General features: G+C 40.4%; 1 protein-coding gene across 4 annotated transcripts in view; it reads right to left on the reverse strand.

Annotated features, from left to right (window-relative positions):
- Positions 1-25,422, reverse strand: part of adgrb3 (adhesion G protein-coupled receptor B3) — a 251,581-nt gene that overhangs the window by 9,320 nt on the left and 216,839 nt on the right. For all 4 annotated transcript variants that reach the window (XM_065023041.1, XM_065023038.1, XM_065023039.1 and 1 more), the window contains 2 exons: positions 15,129-15,168; positions 1,614-2,407 (listed from right to left, as the gene is read on the reverse strand). In XM_065023041.1, the coding sequence (XP_064879113.1) occupies positions 1,614-2,407; positions 15,129-15,168 (834 nt within the window). The remainder of the gene's footprint in view (positions 1-1,613; positions 2,408-15,128; positions 15,169-25,422) is intronic.

Raw genomic sequence — 25,422 nt, forward strand, 5'->3', positions numbered from 1 at the left:
CTTCAACAGTCTTCTCCACTCCAGCCTACCTCTAAGGTTAAATCAACACTTCAACAGTCTTCTCCACTCCAGCCTACCTCTAAGGTTAAACCAACACTTCAACAGTCTTCTCCACTCCAGCCTACCTCTAAGGTTAAATCAACACTTCAACAGCCTTCTCCACTCCAGCCTACCTCTAAGGTTAAACCAACACTTCAACAGTCTTCTCCACTCCAGCCTACCTCTAAGGTTAAATCAACACTTCAACAGTCTTCTCCACTCCAGCCTACCTCTAAGGTCAAACCAACACTTCAACAGTCTTCTCCACTCCAGCCTACCTCTAAGGTTAAATCAACACTTCAACAGTCTTCTCCACTCCAGCCTACCTCTAAGGTCAAACCAACACTTCAACAGTCTTCTCCACTCCAGCCTACCTCTAAGGTTAAACCAACACTTCAACAGCCTTCTCCACTCCAGCCTACCTCTAAGGTTAAATCAACACTTCAACATTCTTCTCCACTCCAGCCTACCTCTAAGGTTAAATCAACACTTCAACAGCCTTCTCCACTCCAGCCTACCTCTAAGGTTAAACCAACACTTCAACAGTCTTCTCCACTCCAGCCTACCTCTAAGGTTAAACCAACACTTCAACAGTCTTCTCCATTCCAGCCTACCTCTAAGGTTAAACCAACACTTCAACAGCCTTCTCCACTCCATCCTACCTCTAAGGTTAAACCCACACTTCAACAGTCTTCTCCACTCCAGCCTACCTATAAGGTTAAATCAACACTTCAACAGCCTTCTCCACTCCAGCCTACCTCTAAGGTTAAACCAACACTTCAACAGCCTTCTCCACTCCAGCCTACCTCTAATGTTAAACCCACACTTCAACAGTCTTCTCCACTCCAGCCTACCTCTAAGGTTAAATCAACACTTCAACAGCCTTCTCCACTCCAGCCTACCTCTAAGGTTAAACCAACACTTCAACAGTCTTCTCCACTCCAGCCTACCTCTAAGGTTAAATCAACACTTCAACAATCTTCTCCACTCCAGCCTACCTCTAAGGTTAAATCAACACTTCAACAGCCTTCTCCACTCCAGCCTACCTCCAAGGTTAAACCAACACTTCAACAGTCTTCTCCACTCCAGCCTACCTCTAAGGTTAAATCAACACTTCAACAGTCTTCTCCACTCCAGCCTACCTCTAAGGTTAAATCAACACTTCAACAGCCTTCTCCACTCCAGCCTACCTCTAAGGTTAAACCAACACTTCAACAGTCTTCTCCACTCCAGCCTACCTCTAAGGTTAAATCAACACTTCAACAGTCTTCTCCACTCCAGCCTATCTCTAAGGTTAAATCAACACTTCAACAGCCTTCTCCACTCCAGCCTACCTCTAAGGTTAAATCAACACTTCAATAGTCTTCTCCACTCCAGCCTACCTCTAAGGTTAAATCAACACTTCAACAGTCTTCTCCACTCCAGCCTACCTCTAAGGTTAAATCAACACTTCAACAGTCTTCTCCACTCCAGCCTACCTCTAAGGTTAAACCAACACTTCAACAGCCTTCTCCACTCCAGTCTACCTCTAAGGTCAAACCAACACTTAAACAGTCTTCTCTTCTCCAGCCTACCTCTAAGGAGCTCATGGATATGGTGGATCCCGTCTCGCTCCTCGACAGCCCTCCAGTCTCTTCCATCTCAGCCAGGAAGTTCTTGACAGCGGTTCGGGGTTCAAAGGGCAGGTTCTGCTGCATGTGTTCCTGTCCTCCTCCTGACCCATACTGCTGCTGTAGGTTCTGATCCATGTTCACCCCCATGTTCATGTGCTCCATGACCCCAATCCCGCCCATCCCCGTCGGGCTCATGAAGTCTGGTGCCATCTTGTAGTGTTGCATCATCCTATCATGGGGCAGCGTATCTCCCATGCCCAGGCCCATGTTCATCTTGGTGGAGCTATCGTCCTTCAGTAGAGTGGGAAGTGTGTTACAGTTCCCAGATCCTGCTGCCGCCGCCGAAGCTCGTGGCATCACGATGTAGTCTGTCTCCATCATCTGGCTTTGAGGTGAATGTCCGCCCATACCACCCATACCGCCCATGCTGCCCATGTCGTGGCCACTGCCCATCCCGCCATGCCCGTGCCCGCCCATATCCTGGTCGGACTGACGGAGAGCATCATCGGTGCACAGGTAGACGGTGCGGCGCATGTCGGACACGCTGTCGCCCAGGCAGCCCTCACCCATGTCTCCCATGGGGCCCATGTGCATGCCGGGCTGCTGGATCATCACCTTGGAGATGATGTTGCCGGGTAAGGTGGAGTAGTTGAGCCCCTCGGGACCCTTCTCATCCTCCTCGTCATTCAGAGAGATGCGGGATAGGGTGCCGGTGATGGTCGCTGCGCGGCAAGAGCCCATGTCTTTGTGGAGAGCTGTGGAGAGGAGAGAAAGGGGAGTTAGTGGGGAATGAATGCACCATTCTGACAGACATGGGAGTTAGTGAGGAATGAATGCACCATTCTGACAGACAGGATAGTTAGTGGAATGAATGCACAATACTGACAGACATGGGAGTTAGTGGGGAATGAATGCACCATTCTGACAGACATGGGAGTTAGTGGGGAATGAATGCACCATACTGACAGACATGGGAGTTAGTGGGGAATGAATGCACCATTCTGACAGACATAGGAGTTAGTGGGGAATGAATGCACCATACTGACAGACATGGGAGTTAGTGGGGAATGAATGCACCATTCTGACAGACATGGGAGTTAGTGGGGAATGAATGCAACATACTGACAGACAGGGGAGTTAGTGGGGAATGAATGCACCATACTGACAGACATGGGAGTTAGTGGGGAATGAATGCAACATACTGACAGACAGGGGAGTTAGTGGGGAATGAATGCACCATACTGACAGACATGGGAGTTAGTGGGGAATGAATGCACCATACTGACAGACAGGGGAGTTAGTGGGGAATGAATGCACCATACTGAGAACTGTATGATCTGTTTATTTCATATTGTATATTGTATGCTTATTTTAAATCATTCCAATTTCAGACCATTGTTGCATTTCCTTTTGATGAATATATGTAAAAACAAAGAATTTAAATAATAATGCCAGGACACTTCGCACAAATTGAAACAATGAACCGAATGTGCCCATTTTACAGTGTAATGACTATTTCCTCATACAGCTGGGAAGAAATAGACCAAACTTGACTACCGATCTCTTCAAATAGGACGCAGGGACACTACTTCAGCAGAGCCACTATAGAGAATTAGATGTTCCTGATATAACTAAGTACAGAGCCGACAAGCCTCTGAGGAGGACTTTCCTCAAATTCCACCTGAAATCCTGGATACCTGAGACACCTTTTTATCTTATTACGGTTTGGTTCACCTTGGAAAACCCTCAAAACCCGAGACACATAACCAGGAGAGGCTAGCTTTTTGTTCAAAAGCTCCCTTGTCAGAAGTCAGAAATACCCTCTGTTTGGGGACAGAACAGCCTGTACTGCTGTTCTCTGTGCATCTCTCCACCGCTGCAGAGCTGATGTCTGCGTCCCAAATGGTAGCATATTCACTACATAATGCACTACTTTTGATGAGAGCTGGTCCCTATTGGTCCTGGTAAAAGTAGTGCACTAGGAAGGGAATAGGGTGCCATTTGGGATGCATTTGCGGCCATTTTAATCTTGGCCTTCTGAATCCTCCACAGGGGAATTGCCTGTTTGAAAACCAACAGGCTGCAAGGAGAACACAAGGTCAGCAGTGTGTGTTTGTGTGTGTGTGTGTGTGTGTGTGTGTGTGTGTGTGTGTGTCCAGCCCAGAGCAGAGCATAGCAGAGCAGAGCAGCGCAGCACGGCCAGAAACAGAAAACATAACACTTCCCTTTTTGTTTTCAGCCTGAGGGGTAGGGGTAGAGGGTGATGGAGGGTGATGGAGGTGGAGGTGGTATGACTCCATGGCCAGAGGGATGGGCAGGCAGGCGAGGGATTATTCCTGGTATATATTCTTGGCACAGTTATTATGTATTCCTGGTGTTATTCCAGATAGATTCCAGACAGAATTTGGATTTTACTTTTTTTTAGAACCGCTAAAGCAGTCATTATGACTGCTCATGATTTATACATTTGTATATTACTCTGCCATGTTTTAAGTCTTTAAGTCTTAATATCAGCAACAGAACTGGAGTTATAACCAGTTTTAAGAAGGCATGTCATTTTTTGGAAAGGTTTCCCCCTGTTGCCCCTCCTTCTCCCAACAGTAGGGCCTGCTCCACTCCTTCTCCCAACAGTAGGGCCTGCTCCACTCCTTCTCCCAACAGTAGGGCCTGCTCCACTCCTTCTCCCAACAGTAGGGCCTGCTCCACTCCTTCTCCCAACAGTAGGGCCTGCTCCACTCCACTGCCCAGCTGATAATCACTCCACATTTGCCTGAGAACTGAACCTAAACTATACCAAAACTAATTTCACACATATAACAACAAATTAAATAACTTAAGTAAAGTATGGGGGAGTTGATGAGTGAGGAGAAGCGAACAATGAATAATTATGTAATCACCAATTGTGAATGAAGAACAGGGCGGGCCATTCTATTGTAATGATCTATTCTAATTATAGGCCTAATCTGAAAATGGTATGTTCCCTCTATCAGTTCACCAAATTAAAGCAGTCTTATCAGTTTACTCTGGACTACTTGGAGTAGGCTACACAGGGAGAGCATGCGTAATTATACACTACCGTTCAAAAGTTTGGGGTCACTTAGAAATGTCCTTGTTTTTGAAAGAAAAGCAATTTTTTTGAGGACAAGTACATTAGTGTCTAGTTTGAGAAACAGACGCCTCACAAGTCCTCAACTGGCAGCCTCATTAAATAGTACAAGAATAAACTGACGAGTTTCAGAATAAAATGATTTGTTTCTGGCCATTTTGAGCCTGTAATCGAACCCACAAATGCTGATGCTCCAGATACTCAACTAGTCTAAAAAAGGCCCATTTATTGCTTCTTTAATCGACACAAGAGTTTTCAGCTGTGCTAACATACACGCACGCAAAAGGGTATTCTAATAATCAATTGACCTTTTAAAATGATAAACTTGGATTTGCTAACACAACGTGCCATTGGAACACAGGAGTGATGGTTGCTGATAATTGGCCTCCGTACGCCTATGTAGATACTCTATAAAAAATCAGCCGTTTCCAGCTACAATAGTCATTTACAACATTAACAATGTCTACACTGTATTTCTGATCAATATGATGTTATTTAAAAAAATGTTTTGCTTTTCTTTCAAAAACAATGACATTTCTAAGTGACCCCAAACTTTTGAACGGTAGTGTACATGCTGAATGGCTTTCAATATCATTTACATTTACATTTAAGTCATTTAGCAGACGCTCTTATCCAGAGCGACTTACAAATTGGTGCATTCACCTTATGACATCCAGTGGAACAGCCACTTTACAATAGTGCATCTAAATCTTTTAAGGGGGGTGAGAAGGATTACTTTATCCTATCCTAGGTATTCCTTAAAGAGGTGGGGTTTCAGGTGTCTCCGGAAGGTGGTGATTGACTCCGCTGTCCTGGCGTCGTGAGGGAGTTTGTTCCACCATTGGGGGGCCAGAGCAGCGAACAGTTTTGACTGGGCTGAGCGGGAACTGTACTTCCTCAGTGGTAGGGAGGCGAGCAGGCCAGAGGTGGATGAACGCAGTGCCCTTGTTTGGGTGTAGGGCCTGATCAGAGCCTGGAGGTACTGAGGTGCCGTTCCCCTCACAGCTCCGTAGGCAAGCACCATGGTCTTGTAGCGGATGCGAGCTTCAACTGGAAGCCAGTGGAGAGAGCGGAGGAGCGGGGTGACGTGAGAGAACTTGGGAAGGTTGAACACCAGACGGGCGGCGGCGTTCTGGATGAGTTGTAGGGGTTTAATGGCACAGGCAGGGAGCCCAGCCAACAGCGAGTTGCAGTAATCCAGATGGGAGATGACAAGTGCCTGGATTAGGACCTGCGCCGCTTCCTGTGTGAGGCAGGGTCGTACTCTGCGGATGTTGTAGAGCATGAACCTACAGGAACGGGCCACCGCCTTGATGTTAGTTGAGAACGACAGGGTGTTGTCCAGGATAACGCCAAGGTTCTTAGCGCTCTGGGAGGAGGACACAATGGAGTTGTCAACCGTGATGGCGAGATCATGGAACGGGCAGTCCTTCCCGGGAGGAAGAGCAGCTCCGTCTTGCCGAGGTTCAGCTTGAGGTGGTGATCCGTCATCCACACTGATATGTCTGCCAGACATGCAGAGATGCGATTCGCCACCTGGTCATCAGAAGGGGGAAAGGAGAAGATTAATTGTGTGTCGTCTGCATAGCAATGATAGGAGAGACCATGTGAGGTTATGACAGAGCCAAGTGACTTGGTGTATAGCGAGAATAGGAGAGGGCCTAGAACAGAGCCCTGGGGGACACCAGTGGTGAGAGCACGTGGTGAGGAGACAGATTCTCGCCACGCCACCTGGTAGGAGCGACCTGTCAGGTAGGACGCAATCCAAGCGTGGGCCGCGCCGGAGATGCCCAACTCGGAGAGGGTGGAGAGGAGGATCTGATGGTTCACAGTATCGAAGGCAGCCGATAGGTCTAGAAGGATGAGAGCAGAGGAGAGAGAGTTAGCTTTAGCAGTGCGGAGTGCCTCCGTGATACAGAGAAGAGCAGTCTCAGTTGAATGACTAGTCTTGAAACCTGACTGATTTGGATCAAGAAGGTCATTCTGAGAGAGATAGTGGGAGAGCTGGCCAAGGACGGCACGTTCAAGAGTTTTGGAGAGAAAAGAAAGAAGGGATACTGGTCTGTAGTTGTTGACATCGGAGGGATCAAGTGTAGGTTTTTTCAGAAGGGGTGCAACTCTCGCTCTCTTGAAGACGGAAGGGACGTAGCCAGCGGTCAGGGATGAGTTGATGAGCGAGGTGAGGTAAGGGAGAAGGTCTCCGGAAATGGTCTGGAGAAGAGAGGAGGGGATAGGGTCAAGCGGGCAGGTTGTTGGGCGGCCGGCCGTCACAAGACGCGAGATTTCATCTGGAGAGAGAGGGGAGAAAGAGGTCAGAGCACAGGGTAGGGCAGTGTGAGCAGAACCAGCGGTGTCGTTTGACTTAGCAAACGAGGATCGGATGTCGTCGACCTTCTTTTCAAAATGGTTGACGAAGTCATCTGCAGAGAGGGAGGAGGGGGGGAGGAGGATTCAGGAGGGAGGAGAAGGTGGCAAAGAGCTTCTTAGGGTTAGGGTTAGGGTTGGAATTTAGAGTGATAGAAAGTGGCTTTAGCAGCAGAGACAGAAGAGGAAAATGTAGAGAGGAGGGAGTGAAAGGATGCCAGGTCCGCAGGGAGGCGAGTTTTCCTCCATTTCCGCTCGGCTGCCCGGAGCTCTGTTCTGTGAGCTCGCAATGAGTCGTCGAGCCACGGAGCGGGAGGGGAGGACCGAGCCGGCCTGGAGGATAGGGGACATAGAGAGTCAAAGGATGCAGAAAGGGAGGAGAGGAGGGTTGAGGAGGCAGAATCAGGAGATAGGTTGGAGAAGGTTTGAGCAGAGGGAAGAGATGATAGGATGGAAGAGGAGAGAGTAGCGGGGGAGAGAGAGCGAAGGTTGGGACGGCGCGATACCATCTGAGTAGGGGCAGTGTGGGAAGTGTTGGATGAGAGCGAGAGGGAAAAGGATACAAGGTAGTGGTCGGAGACTTGGAGGGGAGTTGCAATGAGGTTAGTGGAAGAACAGCATCTAGTAAAGATGAGGTCGAGCGTATTGCCTGCCTTGTGAGTAGGGGGGGAAGGTGAGAGGGTGAGGTCAAAAGAGGAGAAGAGTGGAAAGAAGGAGGCAGAGAGGAAGGAGTCAAAGGTAGACGTGGGGAGGTTAAAGTAGCCCAGAACTGTGAGAGGTGAGCCGTCCTCAGGAAAGGAGCTTATCAAGGCATCAAGCTCATTGATGAACTCTCAGAGGGAACCTGGAGGGCGATAAATGATAAGGATGTTAAGCTTGAAAGGGCTGGTAACTGTGACAGCATGGAATTCAAAGGAGGCGATAGACAGATGGGTAAGGGGAGAAAGAGAGAATGACCACTTGGGAGAGATGAGGATCCCGGTGCCACCACCCCGCTGACCAGAAGCTCTCGGGGTGTGCGAGAACACGTGGGCGGACGAAGAGAGAGCAGTAGGAGTAGCAGTGTTATCTGTGGTGATCCATGTTTCCGTCAGTGCCAAGAAGTCGAGGGACTGGAGGGGGCATAGGCTGAGATGAACTCTGCCTTGTTGGCCGCAGATCGGCAGTTCCAGAGGCTGCCGGAGACCTGGAACTCCACGTGGGTCGTGCGCGCTGGGACCACCAGATTAGGGTGGCCGCGGCCACGCGGTGTGGAGCGTTTGTATGGTCTGTGCAGAGAGGAGAGAACAGGGATAGACAGACACATAGTTGACAGGCTACAGAAGAGGCTACGATAATGCAAAAGAGATTGGAATGACAAGTGGACTACACGTCTCGAATGTTCAGAAAGTTAAGCTTACGTAGCAAGAATCTTATTGACTAAAATGATTAAAATGATACAGTACTGCTGAAGTAGGCTAGCTGGCAGTGGCTGCGTTATTGACTTTGTAGGCTAGCTGGCAGTGGCTGCGTTGTTGACACTACACTAATCAAGTCGTTCCGTTGAGTGTAAAAAGCGTTTCTACAGTGCTGCTATTTCTACAGTGCTGAAAATCTATTATCTTTGATACAAAGACGGGTAGCTAGCTATGTAGCTGGCTAGCAAACAAATCAAACCGCAGTGTGAAAATGATACTACCTGTGGAGCGAAGCGGAATACGTTGCGTTAAAAGAACGACAATAGCTGGCTAGCTAACCTAGAAAATCGCTCTAGACTACACAATTATCTTTGATAATGTAGCTAGCTAACACTACACTAATCAAGTCGTTCAGTTGAGTGTAATGGTTTCTACAGTGCTGCTATTCGGTAGACGGTGGACGTTTGCTAGCTGGCCAGCTGCTAGGCAGATAGCAGTGTAGACTACGTTAGGACGACGAAATACGATAATTACGCAATTATCTTTGATACAAAGACGGCTATGTAGCTAGCTAAGAAGAAATTGCTAAGATTAGACAAATCAAACCGTTGTACTATAATGAAATGTAATGAAATGTAATGAAAAGTTGTACTACCCGCGGACCGAAATGCGGATGCGACCACCTGCGGACCGAAATGCAGTCTAAGTCTTATAGTCTAATATTTGAGCAGTATAATACATCTGGTAGCTGTAGTTGTGATGTGTCTTGCTTGAGAAACCCTGGTCTAGTCTGCGCAGTAGATCTACAGATGAGTAGGGGAAAACCAATTTGGTTTGCCCTATTTATTAGCGGTAGTTCTGTGAAGTGATATAATGGAGAACCCCCTACTGTGGAGTTGTGGTACACTCCGCTAACCGCTACTATACGACCTTATAGCTAAATAAAACAAATAATACATTATCATTCTCTAATTATCGAAATATATATTGTCCATGGTTATTATCTGGGAAAATATCCACATCGGGCAGCAGGCGCAAGTGTCAGAATGTGGTGATGAGGCTAGTGGAACCTTCGGGGCGGCAGGCGCAAGTGTCAGAATGTGGTGATGAGGCTAGTGGAACCTTCGGGGCGGCAGGCGCAAGTGTCAGAATGTGGTGATGAGGCTAGTGGAACCTTCGGGGCAGCAGGCGCAAGTGTCAGAATGTGGTGATGAGGCTTGTGGAACCTTCGGGCAGCAGGCGCAAGTGTCAGAGAATGTGGTGATGAGGCTAGTGGAACCTTCGGGGCGGCAGGCGCAAGTGTCAGAATGTGGTGATGAGGCTAGTGGAACCTTCGGGGCGGCAGGCGCAAGTGTCAGAATGTGGTGATGAGGCTAGTGGAACCTTCGGGGCGGCAGGCGCAAGTGTCAGAATGTGGTGATGAGGCTTGTGGAACCTTCGGGGCGGCAGGCGCAAGTGTCAGAATGTGGTGATGAGGCTTGTGGAACCTTCGGGGCCGCAGGCGCACGTGTCAGAGAATGTGGTGACGAGGCTAGTGGAACCTTCGGGGCGGCAGGCGCAAGTGTCAGAATGTGGTGATGAGGCTAGTGGAACCTTCGGGGCGGCAGGCGCAAGTGATGAATGTGGTGATGAGGCTTGTGGAACCTTCAGGGCGGCAGGCGCAAGTGTCAGAATGTGGTGATGAGGCTAGTGGAACCTTCGGGGCGGCAGGCGCAAGTGTCAGAGAATGTGGTGATGAGGCTAGTGGAACCTTCGGGGCGGCAGGCGCAAGTGATGAATGTGGTGATGAGGCTAGTGGAACCTTCGGGGCGGCAGGCGCAAGTGTCAGAATGTGGTGATGAGGCTAGTGGAAGCTTCGGGGCAGCAGGCGCAAGTGTCGGAGAATGTGGTGATGAGGCTAGTGGAACCTTCGGGGCAGCAGGCACAAGTGTCGGAGAATGTGGTGATGAGGCTAGTGGAACCTTCGGGACAGCAGGCGCAAGTGTCAGAATGTGGTGATGAGGCTAGTGGAACCTTCGGGGCAGCAGGCGCAAGTGTCAGAATGTGGTGATGAAGCTTGTGGAACCTTCGGGGCAGCAGGCGCAAGTGTCGGAGAATGTGGTGATGAGGCTTGTGGAACCTTCGGGGCGGCAGGCGCAAGTGTCAGAATGTGGTGATGAAGCTAGTGGAACCTTCGGGGCAGCAGGCGCAAGTGTCAGAATGTGGTGATGAGGCTAGTGGAACCTTCGGGGCAGCAGGCGCAAGTGTCAGAATGTGGTGATGAGGCTTGTGGAACCTTCGGGCAGCAGGCGCAAGTGTCAGAGAATGTGGTGATGAGGCTAGTGGAACCTTCGGGGCGGCAGGCGCAAGTGTCAGAATGTGGTGATGAGGCTAGTGGAACCTTCGGGGCGGCAGGTGCAAGTGTCAGAATGTGGTGATGAGGCTAGTGGAACCTTCGGGGCGGCAGGCGCAAGTGTCAGAATGTGGTGATGAGGCTTGTGGAACCTTCGGGGCGGCAGGCGCAAGTGTCAGAATGTGGTGATGAGGCTTGTGGAACCTTCAGGGCGGCAGGCGCAAGTGTCAGAAATGTGGTGATGAGGCTAGTGGAACCTTTGGGGCGGCAGGCGCAAGTGTCAGAATGTGGTGATGAGGCTAGTGGAACCTTCGGGGCGGCAGGCGCAAGTGATGAATGTGGTGATGAGGCTTGTGGAACCTTCAGGGCGGCAGGCGCAAGTGTCAGAATGTGGTGATGAGGCTAGTGGAACCTTCGGGGCGGCAGGCGCAAGTGTCAGAGAATGTGGTGATGAGGCTAGTGGAACCTTCGGGCAGCAGGCGCAAGTGAGAATGTGGTGATGAGGCTAGTGGAACCTTCGGGACAGCAGGCGCAAGTGTCAGAATGTGGTGATGAGGCTAGTGGAACCTTCGGGGCAGCAGGCGCAAGTGTCAGAATGTGGTGATGAGGCTAGTGGAACCTTCGGGGCAGCAGGCACAAGTGTCAGAGAATGTGGTGATGAGGCTAGTGGAACCTTCGGGACAGCAGGCGCAAGTGTCAGAATGTGGTGATGAGGCTAGTGGAACCGTCGGGGCAGCAGGCGCAAGTGTCAGAATGTGGTGATGAAGCATGTGGAACCTTCGGGGCAGCAGGCGCAAGTGTCGGAGAATGTGGTGATGAGGCTTGTGGAACCTTCCGGGCGGCAGGCGCAAGTGTCAGAATGTGGTGATGAGGCTAGTGGAACCTTCGGGGCAGCAGGCGCAAGTGTCAGAATGTGGTGATGAGGCTAGTGGAACCTTCGGGGCAGCAGGCGCAAGTGTCGGAGAATGTGGTGATGAGGCTAGTGGAACCTTCGGGACAGCAGGCGCAAGTGTCAGAATGTGGTGATGAGGCTAGTGGAACCTTCGGGGCAGCAGGCGCAAGTGTCAGAATGTGGTGATGAAGCTTGTGGAACCTTCGGGGCAGCAGGCGCAAGTGTCGGAGAATGTGGTGATGAGGCTTGTGGAACCTTCGGGCGGCAGGCGCAAGTGTCAGAATGTGGTGATGAGGCTAGTGGAACCTTCGGGGCAGCAGGCGCAAGTGTCAGAATGTGGTGATGAGGCTAGTGGAACCTTCGGGGCGGCAGGCGCAAGTGTCAGAATGTGGTGATGAGGCTAGTGGAACCTTCGGGGCGGCAGGCGCAAGTGTCAGAGAATGTGGTGATGAGGCTAGTGGAACCTTCGGGGCGGCAGGCGCAAGTGTCAGAGAATGTGGTGACAAGGCTAGTGGAACCTTCGGGGTGGCAGGCGCAAGTGTCAGAATGTGGTGATGAGGCTAGTGGAACCTTCGGGGCGGCAGGCGCAAGTGTCAGAATGTGGTGATGAGGCTAGTGGAACCTTCGGGGCAGCAGGCGCAAGTGTCAGAATGTGGTGATGAAGCTTGTGGAACCTTCGGGGCAGCAGGCGCAAGTGTCGGAGAATGTGGTGATGAGGCTTGTGGAACCTTCGGGGCGGCAGGCGCAAGTGTCAGAGAATGTGGTGATGAGGCTAGTGGAACCTTCGGGGCGGCAGGCGCAAGTGATGAATGTGGTGATGAGGCTAGTGGAACCTTCGGGGCGGCAGGCGCAAGTGTCAGAATGTGGTGATGAGGCTAGTGGAAGCTTCGGGGCAGCAGGCGCAAGTGTCGGAGAATGTGGTGATGAGGCTAGTGGAACCTTCGGGGCAGCAGGCACAAGTGTCGGAGAATGTGGTGATGAGGCTAGTGGAACCTTCGGGACAGCAGGCGCAAGTGTCAGAATGTGGTGATGAGGCTAGTGGAACCTTCGGGGCAGCAGGCGCAAGTGTCAGAATGTGGTGATGAGGCTAGTGGAACCTTCGGGGCAGCAGGCGCAAGTGTCAGAATGTGGTGATGAAGCTTGTGGAACCTTCGGGGCAGCAGGCGCAAGTGTCGGAGAATGTGGTGATGAGGCTTGTGGAACCTTCGGGGCGGCAGGTAGCCTAGTGGTAAGAGCATTGGGCCAGTAACCAAAAAGTTGCTACATCAAATCCTCGAGCTGACAAGGTAAAACTCTGTCATCCTGCTCCTGAACAAGGCAGTTAATCCACTGTTCCCAGGCTGTAGTTGTAAATAAGATTTTTTTCTTAACTGACTTGCCTAGTCAATTAGATGTTAAAAAATAAACCCTAGGTTGGCAAGGGGAGCAATGTCACCATGGAAAATGTCTTCAATTCACTGTCGTTGGTGAACAACAAGCTTGAAAAGAAAACAAGTCTGGCCGGCACTATGAACAAAGTGAGTCAGGAGCTCCCTCCCTCTGTGCAAAATAAGGCACTGGCACAGCCGTGGTGTTGTGGTACAACGGTGTGGAAGAATGACAAGACAATTGGACACAATAAAGAGAAAACCAGAGACTCTATTACCAACTACAACCAAACAAAGGCATGTCAAAGTGTGTCAAGCAAGTGAAAGGTACTCAAATTGTGTTTATTGTCAGGACAAGGAATAACAGCTAAATTAAATCCAACTGATGCCGTTGCGTGAAGATGTACACAAGAACGAGCTGACAATAATTTGATTATTTTTTTAAACTTATATTCATTATAATGCCTTTGCATTATGCATTATAACTGCTTTTGTGCCGAGTTTCACGATTTATCAAGACCTTATGATGATGTTGAGGCTACTGTTGTTTTCATCAAGGCCTTATGATGATGTTGAGGCTACTGTTGTTTTCATCAAGGCCTTATGATGATGTTGAGGCTACTGTTGTTTTCATCAAGGCCTTATGATGATGTTGAGGCTACTGTTGTTTTCATCAAGGCCTTATGATGATGTTGAGACTACTGATGTTTTCATCAAGGCCTTATGATGATGTTGAGGCTACTGACATTTTCATCAAGGCCTTATGATGATGTTAAGGCTAATGTTGTTTTCATCAAGGTCTTATAATGATGAGGCTGTTATCATGTTCAAATGAAATATTCATTCTGTTTCACAGTTTTTACTAAGGTACTCCACAAATAGAATTGATTGAACAATTAGATATATATATATATTTTACATTTAGCCTACAGTAACTTCAACTAATGAAAACGCCATTGTGTTATTTCAAATAGAAAACACAAATTGTATTCTAATGTTACCCAAATGTTTATTTTTGTGATAGCATTATCAAATATATTAATTACACTGTTGGAATTTTGCAGTCAGGCCTCCTGAGTGGCACAGTGGTCTAAGGCACAACATTGCAGTGCTAGCTGGGCCACCAGAGATTCTGGGTTCGAGTCCAGGCTCTGTCACAGCTGACTGTCAGTTAGCCTTAATTCTCTCACAGCATCCAGCCTGTTTGACACAAAGCTATTTTCCACATTTTAGACCACTTTTTTCTCAGGCCTCCATTGATTTAGTCACCCAAATCTTCACCATCCTACAAGGGTAAAAACTCCAATCAATTTGGAACGGATTATGATAGAGACCTGCGGTTCGAACCATTGGTTTTGTTAGAGGAGTATTTACACAATGAACATTTACCTATTGGTCAAAATATGTGTTTGTGATTGGACACCTTACACACTCTTAAAAACACAATACTTTAAACATGAGTCATCAACAAAACCAATGAAAGCAGGGCTACAGTGCAATGCTTTCCCGTCGGCCATTTTGTTAATAAACAACAAGTACAAAGGGATGTTTAAAATGAGAAGCGCTGTCATTATTATTCAAATTCATGACTCTCCCACTCTATCTTACCCTTCTCTTTGATATCAAACAATGCGTTTCATCCCACACAGAAAGCTAGCCGGCTTTCTGACACCTAACAAATTCTCTTTTTTCACTGAAGCCTCCCCTTTATCACTCCTCGCCTGGGTCCCAAATGGCACCCCTATTCCCTTTATAGTGTGACCTGTGACCAGGGCCCATGGGTAAAGTAGTGAACTATATAGGGAATAGGGATCCATTTGGGATGCAAGCCTGTTCTCACATCAAATGGGCCTGTTTTGATAATTAAGCCAGCAGGAGTCCAATGTGGATAGTGGGCTGTTACACAACCTGGGAAGTTATTTGATGTTGTTTTTACCCCCATTGTGTCTAACCTCTTTTTAGGGCATTAATTTCAATAGGCAATGTAATCAGAAGCTCATTAACTGTCTGTTTGTTACCTGATCGACAGGCGATGTCAACGTCTTTCTCAAAGTCCGTCTGTTGGGAGAGAAAAGACAACAGTGGTGAAAATACGGTCAGACATAGATGTAGACATAGATGTAGATGTAGACATAGATGTAGATGTAGACATAGATATAGATGTAGACATAGATGTAGATGTAGACATAGATGTAGACGTAGATGTAGACATAGATGTAGATGTAGACATAGATGTAGACATAGATGTAGATGTAGACATAGATGTAGACATAGATGTAGATGTAGATGTAGACATAGATGTAGACATAGATGTAGACATAGATGTAGACATAGATGTAGACATAGATGTAGACATAGATGTAGACATAGATGTAGATGTAGACATAGATGTAGACATAGATGTAGACGTAGATGTAGACATAGATGTAGACATAGATGTAGACATAGATGTAGACATAGATGTAGATGTAGACATAGATGTAGACATAGATGTAGACGTAGATGTAGATGTAGACATAGATGTAGACATAGATGTAGATGTAGACATAGATGTAGACATAGATGTAGATGTAGACATAGATGTAGACATAGATGTAGACGTAGATGTAGATGTAGACATAGATGTAGACATAGATGTAGACGTAGACGTAGATGTAGATGTAGACATAGATGTAGACGTAGATGTAGATGTAGACATAGATGTAGACATAGATATAGATGTAGACGTAGATGTAGATGTAGACATAGATGTAGACATAGATGTAGACGTAGATGTAGATGTAGACATAGATGTAGACATAGATGTAGACATAGATGTAGATGTAGACATAGATGTAGACATAGATGTAGATGTAGACATAGATGTAGACATAGATGTAGACGTAGATGTAGATGTAGACATAGATGTAGACATAGATGTAGATGTAGACGTAGATGTAGATGTAGACATAGATGTAGACATAGATGTAGACGTAGATGTAGATGTAGACATAGATGTAGACATAGATATAGATGTAGACGTAGATGTAGATGTAGACATAGATGTAGACATAGATGTAGATGTAGACATAGATGTAGACATAGATGTAGACGTAGATGTAGACGTAGATGTAGACGTAGATGTAGACGTAGATGTAGACAGATGTAGACATAGATGTAGACGTAGATGTAGACGTAGATGTAGACATAGATGTAGACGTAGATGTAGACGTAGATGTAGATGTAGACTTAGATGTAGACATAGATGTAGACGTAGATGTAGACATAGATGTAGACATAGATGTAGATGTAGACATAGATGTAGACATAGATGTAGATGTAGACATAGATGTAGACGTATATGTAGACGTAGATGTAGACATAGATGTAGATGTAGACATAGATGTAGACATAGATGTAGATGTAGACATAGATGTAGACATAGATGTAGATGTAGACATAGATGTAGACGTAGATGTAGACATAGATGTAGATGTAGACATAGATGTAGACATAGATGTAGATGTAGACATAGATGTAGACATAGATGTAGATGTAGACATAGATGTAGACATAGATGTAGACGTAGATGTAGATGTAGACATAGATGTAGACATAGATGTAGACATAGATGTAGACGTAGACATAGATGTAGACATAGATGTAGATGTAGATGTAGACAGATGTAGACATAGATGTAGACATAGATGTAGACATAGATGTAGATGTAGACGTAGATGTAGACAGATGTAGACATAGATGTAGACATAGATGTCAGCATTGACACAACACAATATGTCACATATTGTGGCACTGCCACAAGTGTGAGGTAATAGCACAAACTTGTATTTTCCTTTTCATGCTGTTACATTATAATATGTATTAGTTATGAATATGTTATGTTATGAATCTGTTATATGATGTATCTGTTATGTATCTGTTATGTTATGTATCTGTTATATTATGAATATGTTATGTATCTGTTATGTTATGTATCTGTTATGTTATGTATCTGTTATGTATCTGTTATGTATCTGTTATGTTATGTATCTGTTATGTATCTGTTATATTATGTATCTGTTATATTATGTATCTGTTATATTATGTATCTGTTATATTATGTATCTGTTATATTATGTATCTGTTATGTATCTGTTATGTATCTGTTATGTATCTGTTATGTTATGTATCTGTTATGTATCTGTTATGTATCTGTTATGTATCTGTTATGTTATGTATCTGTTATGTATCTGTTATGTATCTGTTATGTATCTGTTATGTATCTGTTATGTATCTGTTATGTTATGTATCTGTTATGTATCTGTTATGTTATGTATCTGTTATATATCTGTTATGTATCTGTTATGTTATGTATCTGTTATGTATCTGTTATGTTATATATCTGTTATGTATCTGTTATGTATCTGTTATATGTTATGTATCTGTTATATATCTGTTATGTATCTGTTATGTATCTGTTATGTATCTGTTATGTTATGTATCTGTTATGTATCTGTTATGTTATATATCTGTTATGTATCTGTTATGTATCTGTTATGTTATGTATCTGTTATGTATCTGTTATGTATCTGTTATGTATCTGTTATGTATCTGTATCTGTTATGTATCTGTTATGTATCTGTTATGTTATGTATCTGTTATGTATCTGTTATGTTATATATCTGTTATGTATCTGTTATGTATCTGTTATGTATCTGTTATATATCTGTTATGTATCTGTTATGTATCTGTTATGTATCTGTTATGTTATGTATCTGTTATGTATCTGTTATGTTATATCTGTTATGTTATGTATCTGTTATGTATCTGTTATGTATCTGTTATATATATCTGTTATGTATCTGTTATGTATCTGTTATGTATCTGTTATGTATCTGTTATGTATCTGTTATGTATCTGTTATGTATCTGTTATGTTATGTATCTGTTATGTATCTGTTATGTTATGTTATATATCTGTTATGTATCTGTTATGTATCTGTTATGTTATGTATCTGTTATGTATCTGTTATGTATCTGTTATGTATCTGTTATGTATCTGTTATGTTATGTATCTGTTATATATCTGTTATGTATCTGTTATGTATCTGTTATGTATCTGTTATATATCTGTTATGTATCTGTTATGTTATGTATCTGTTATGTATCTGTTATGTTATGTATCTGTTATGTATCTGTTATGTATCTGTTATGTTATGTATCTGTTATCTGTTATGTATCTGTTATGTATCTGTTATGTTATGTATCTGTTATGTATCTGTTATATATCTGTTATGTATCTGTTATGTATCTGTTATGTTATGTATCTGTTATATATCTGTTATGTATCTGTTATGTATCTGTTATGTATCTGTTATATATCTGTTATGTATATGTTATGTTATATATCTGTTATGTATCTGTTATGTTATGTATCTGTTATGTTATGTATCTGTTATGTTATATATCTGTTATGTATCTGTTATATATCTGTTATGTATCTGTTATGTTATGTATCTGTTATGTATCTGTTATGTATCTGTTATGTTATGTATCTGTTATGTTATGTATCTGTTATGTATCTGTTATGTATCTGTTATGTATCTGTTATGTTATGTATCTGTTATGTTATGTATCTGTTATGTATCTGTTATGTTATGTATCTGTTATGTTATATATCTGTTATGTTATGTATCTGTTATGTTATGTATCTGTTATGTTATGTATCTGTTATGTTATATATCTGTTATGTATCTTTTATGTTATATATCTGTTATGTATATGTTATGTTATATATCTGTTATGTTATATATCTGTTATGTTATGTATCTGTTATGTTATATATCTGTTATGTTATGTATCTGTTATGTTATATATCTGTTATGTTATGTATCTGTTATATATCTGTTATGTTATGTATCTGTTACGTATCTGTTATGTTATGAATCTGTTTTGTATCTGTTATGTTATATATCTGTTATGTATCTGGTATGTATATGTTATATATCTGTTATGTTATATATCTGTTATGTTATATATCTGTTATGTATCTGTTATGTATATGTTATATATCTGTTATGTTATATATCTGTTATGTTATATATCTGTTATGTATCTGGTATGTATATGTTATATATCTGTTATGTTATATATCTGTTATGTTATATATCTGTTATATATCTGTTATGTATCTGTTATGTATCTGTTATGTTATGTATCTGTTATGTATCTGTTATGTTATATTATGAATCTGTTATGTATATGTTATGAATCTGTTATGTATCTGTTATATTATGTATCTGTTATGTATCTGTTATGTATCTGTTATGTTATGTATCTGTTATGTTATGTATCTGTTATGTTATATATCTGTTATGTTATGTATCTGTTATGTTATGTATCTGTTATGTTATATATCTGTTATGTTATGTATCTGTTATGTATCTGTTATGTATCTGTTATGTTATGGATCTGTTATGTATCTGTTATGTTATATATCTGTTATGTTATGTATCTGTTATGTTATATATCTGTTATGTTATGTATCTGTTATGTTATATATCTGTTATGTTATGTATCTGTTATGTTATATATCTGTTATGTTATGTATCTGTTATGTTATATATCTGTTATGTTATGTATCTGTTATGTTATATATCTGTTATGTTATGTATCTGTTATGTATCTGTTATGTTATATATCTGTTATGTTATGTATCTGTTATGTTATATATCTGTTATGTTATGTATCTGTTATGTATCTGTTATGTATCTGTTATGTTATGTATCTGTTATGTTATGTATCTGTTATGTTATGTATCTGTTATGTATCTGTTATGTTATATATCTGTTATGTATCTGTTATGTATCTGTTATATATCTGTTATATATCTGTTATGTATCTGTTGTATTATGTATTTGTTAGGTATCTGTTATATTATGTATCTGTTATATTATGTATCTGTTATGTATCTGTTATGTATCTGTTATATATCTGTTATGTATCTGTTGTATTATGTATTTGTTAGGTATCTGTTATATATCTGTTATGTATCTGTTATGTATCTGTTATATTATGTATCTGTTATATTATGTATCTGTTATATTATGTATCTGTTATGTATCTGTTATGTATCTGTTATATATCTGTTATGTTATGTATCTGTTATGTATCTGTTATGTATCTGTTATGTTATGTATCTGTTATGTTATGTATCTGTTATGTATCTGTTATGTATCTGTTATATTATGTATCTGTTATGTTATCTGTTATGTATCTGTTATCTGTTATGTATCTGTTATGTATCTGTTATGTTATGTATCTGTTATGTATCTGTTATGTATCTGTTATGTTATGTTATGTATCTGTTATGTATCTGTTATGTTATGTATCTGTTATGTATCTGTTATGTTCTGTTATGTATCTGTTATGTATCTGTTATGTTATGTATCTGTTATATATCTGTTATGTATCTGTTATGTTATGTATCTGTTATGTATCTGTTATGTATCTGTTATGTATCTGTTATGTATCTGTTATGTTATGTATCTGTTATGTATCTGTTATGTATCTGTTATGTATCTGTTATGTATCTGTTATTTATGTATCTGTTATGTTATGTATCTGTTATATTATGTGTTTGTTATGTATCTGTTATGTTATGTATCTGTTATGTATCTGTTATGTTATATATCTGTTATGTTATGTATTTGTTATGTATCTGTTATGTATCTGTTATGTATCTGTTATGTATCTGTTATGTATCTGTTATGTATCTGTTATGTATCTGTTATGTTATGTATCTATTATGTTATGTATCTGTTATGTATCTGTTATATATATGTATATGTTATGTATCTGTTATGTATCTGTTATGTATCTGTTATGTATCTGTTATGTATCTGTTATATATCTGTTATGTATCTGTTATGTTATGTATCTGTTATGTATCTGTTATGTATCTGTTATGTATCTGTTATATATCTGTTATGTATCTGTTATCTGTTATGTTATGTATCTGTTATGTATCTGTTATGTTATGTATCTGTTATGTATCTGTTATGTATCTGTTATATTATGTATCTGTTATATATCTGTTATGTATCTGTTATGTATCTGTTATCTGTTATGTATCTGTTATGTATCTGTTATGTATCTGTTATGTATCTGTTATGTATCTGTTATGTTATGTATCTGTTATGTATCTGTTATGTATCTGTTATCTGTTATGTATCTGTTATGTTATGTATCTGTTATGTATCTGTTATGTATCTGTTATGTATCTGTTATGTATCTGTTATGTATCTGTTATATATCCGTTATGTTATGTATCTGTTATGTATCTGTTATGTATCTGTTATGTATCTGTTATGTATCTGTTATCTGTTATGTATCTGTTATGTATCTGTTATGTTATATTATGTATCTGTTATGTTATATATCTGTTATGTATCTGTTATGTATCTGTTATGTTCTGTTATGTATCTGTTATGTATCTGTTATGTTATGTTATGTATCTGTTATGTATCTGTTATGTATCTGTTATGTATGTTATGTATCTGTTATGTATTATGTATGTTATGTTATGTATCTGTTATGTATCTATGTATCTGTTATGTATCTGTTATGTATCTGTTATGTATCTGTTATGTATCTGTTATGTATCTGTTATGTATCTGTTATGTATCTGTTATGTATCTGTTATGTATCTGTTATGTATCTGTTATGTATCTGTTATGTATCTGTTATGTATCTGTTATGTATCTGTTATGTATCTGTTATATTATGTATCTGTTATGTATCTGTTATGTATATGTATCTGTTATGTTATGTATCTGTTATGTATCTGTTATGTTATGTATCTGTTATGTATCTGTTATGTATCTGTTATATTATGTTCTGTTATGTTATTTGTTATGTTATGTATCTGTTATGTTATGTATCTGTTATGTTCTGTTATGTATCTGTTATGTTATGTATCTTATGTTATGTATCTGTTATGTATCTGTTATGTATCTGTTATGTATCTGTTATGTTCTGTTATGTATCTGTTATGTATCTGTTATGTATCTGTTATGTATCTGTTATGTATCTGTTATATATCTGTTATGTATCTGTTATGTATCTGTTATGTTATGTATCTGTTATGTATCTGTTATGTTATATATCTGTTATGTATCTGTTATCTGTTATGTATCTGTTATGTTATGTATCTGTTATGTATCTGTTATGTATCTGTTATATCTGTTATGTATCTGTTATATATCTGTTATGTATCTGTTATATATCTGTTATGTATCTGTTATGTATCTGTTATGTATCTGTTATGTTATGTATCTGTTATGTATCTGTTATGTATCTGTTATATATCTGTTATGTATCTGTTATGTATCTGTTATGTATCTGTGTATCTGTTATGTATCTGTTATGTATCTGTTATGTTATATATCTGTTATGTATCTGTTATGTATCTGTTATGTATCTGTTATGTATTATGTTATGTTATCTGTTATATCTGTTATGTTATCTGTATATGTTATATTATCTGTTATGTATCTGTTATGTTCTGTTATGTATCTTATGTATCTGTTATGTTATGTATCTGTTATGTTATGTATCTGTTATGTATCTGTTATGTTATATGTTATCTGTTATGTTATATCTGTTATGTATCTGTTATGTATCTATGTATCTGTTATGTATCTGTTATGTTATGTATCTTATATCTGTTATGTTATCTGTTATATGTATCTGTTATGTTCTGTTATGTATCTGTTATCCTGTTATGTATCTTATTTATGTATCTGTTTATGTATCTGTTATGTTATCTCTGTTATGTATCTGTTATGTTATGTATCTGTTATGTATCTGTTATATTATGTATCTGTTATGTTATGTATCTGTTATGTATCTGTTATGTTATGTATCTGTTATGTATCTGTTATGTATCTGTTATGTATCTGTTATGTATCTGTTATGTATCTGTTATGTATCTGTTATGTATCTGTTATGTATCTGTTATGTATCTTATGTTATATATTTATGTATCTGTTATATCTGTTATCTGTTATGTATCTGTTATGTATCTGTTATGTATCTGTTATGTTATGTATCTGTTATGTTATGTATCTGTTATGTATCTGTTATGTTATGTATCTGTTATGTATCTGTTATGTTATGTATCTGTTATGTATCTGTTATGTATCTGTTATGTATCTGTTATGTTATGTATCTGTTATGTATCTGTTATATTATGTATCTGTTATGTTATGTATCTGTTATATATCTGTTATGTATCTGTTATGTATTATGTATCTGTTATGTATCTGTTATATTATGTATCTGTTATGTTATGTATCTATGTATCTGTTATGTATCTGTTATGTATCTGTTATGTATCTGTTATGTATCTGTTATGTTATATATCTGTTATGTATCTGTTATGTATCTGTTATGTATCTGTTATGTTATATATCTGTTATGTATTTGTTATGTATCTGTTATGTATCTGTTATATATCTGTTATATATCTGTTATGTATCTGTTATGTATCTGTTGTGTATCTGTTATATTATGTATCTGTTATGTTATGTATCTGTTATGTATCTGTTATGTTATGAATCTGTTATGTATCTGTTATGTATTTGTATCTGTTATATATCTGTTATGTATCTGTTATGTATATGTTATATATCTGTTATATTATGTATATGTTATGTTATGTATCTGTTATGTTATGTATCTGTTATGTATCTGTTATGTTATGTATCTGTTATGTATCTGTTATGTTATATATCTGTTATGTATCTGTTATGTATCTGTTATGTTATGAATCTGTTATATATCTGTTATGTATCTGTTATATATCTGTTATATATCTGTTATGTATCTGTTATGTATCTGTTATGTATCTGTTATATTATGTATATGTTATGTTATGTATCTGTTATGTTATGTATCTGTTATGTATTTGTTATGTATCTGTTATATTATGTATCTGTTATGTTATGTATCTGTTATGTATCTGTTATGTTATATATCTGTTATATTATGTATCTGTTATGTATCTGTTATGTATCTGTTATATATCTGTTATGTATCTGTTATATATCTGTTATGTATCTGTTATATATCTGTTATGTATCTGTTATATATCTGTTATGTATCTGTTATGTTATATATCTGTTATGTATCTGTTATATATCTGTTATGTATCTGTTATATATCTGTTATGTATCTGTTATGTTATATATCTGTTATGTATCTGTTATGTATCTGTTATATTATGTATCTGTTATGTATCTGTTATGCATCTGTTATGTTATGTATCTGTTATGTTATGCATCTGCCAGTTCTTTCTGCCTTATTTGCACATTTTGCTGGACTATCCCTTTAATAGGGCTTGTCCCTTTAAGAAAAAAGTAGCAGTTTGGGGAAATGTTTGGTGTGGAAAACTTTTTAAGCACAGGAGGGCTGCTGAGTGGAGGCCAGCTTATAATAATAGCTGGAATGGATTAAATGGAATGGCATCAAACACAAGGAATCCATGTGTTTGATGTGTTGGATACCAAGCCATAAATTCCGTTCCATCCATTACTAATAGCCCATCCTCAATTAAGGAGCCACCGGCTGCCTGTGCTTTAAGCACAGATCTATATCCATTCCAGGGAATTCTTTTAGTTTGTTATTGTTGATTTTTACTCCTATTTGTAAGATGAGCAGAGCTGTTGTGAGGAAATCTACCCAGGGTCGGATTTCCCTCTCCCTCAACCATCCGGTGAGATCTATCCTGCTGATTGTATTTTTATTTGAAATACTTGTATTTTTGCATTTTGAAGGGGGATTTCTTATTTGGACTTTTTCATTGACTTTCGGACTATTTTTCATTTTGGGATTCTACTTGGGATTTAGACTTCCTGAACTTTATTTTGTGTCTATTTGAATTGGTTTTGTGAAAGGATACACATACTTATTTTGCTCACTGTATTCATTTAGTCTGTCTTGCCTTGGTCACCCTCATATAAACACAGCATTTCTTTTCACTTTAATATTGTAGCATGGTTTGAGATCCGAGATGATTGTTACACTATGACATCATAAAAGAAACCTCGAACAACTCCAGCCACATGCAGTGTTGAGATGAATGAAGTCAATAGAACAATCCCAATAACAAGCTCTTTTGACATCTGATTTAACATGTCATCTTTATAGAGGGGTTTCATTGCATCTATCTATTTCCTTTCCCTGTTTGGGTCAGTTACTGTCAACTAACTGCTCCGTTCCCAACTAAATAGCAACACGCCTGCATATAACAGGGAATTTGTAGCACTAAAAC

This window comes from Oncorhynchus nerka, linkage group LG10 (assembly GCF_034236695.1).
Source record: "Oncorhynchus nerka isolate Pitt River linkage group LG10, Oner_Uvic_2.0, whole genome shotgun sequence".
Classification (NCBI taxonomy): domain Eukaryota; kingdom Metazoa; phylum Chordata; class Actinopteri; order Salmoniformes; family Salmonidae; genus Oncorhynchus; species Oncorhynchus nerka.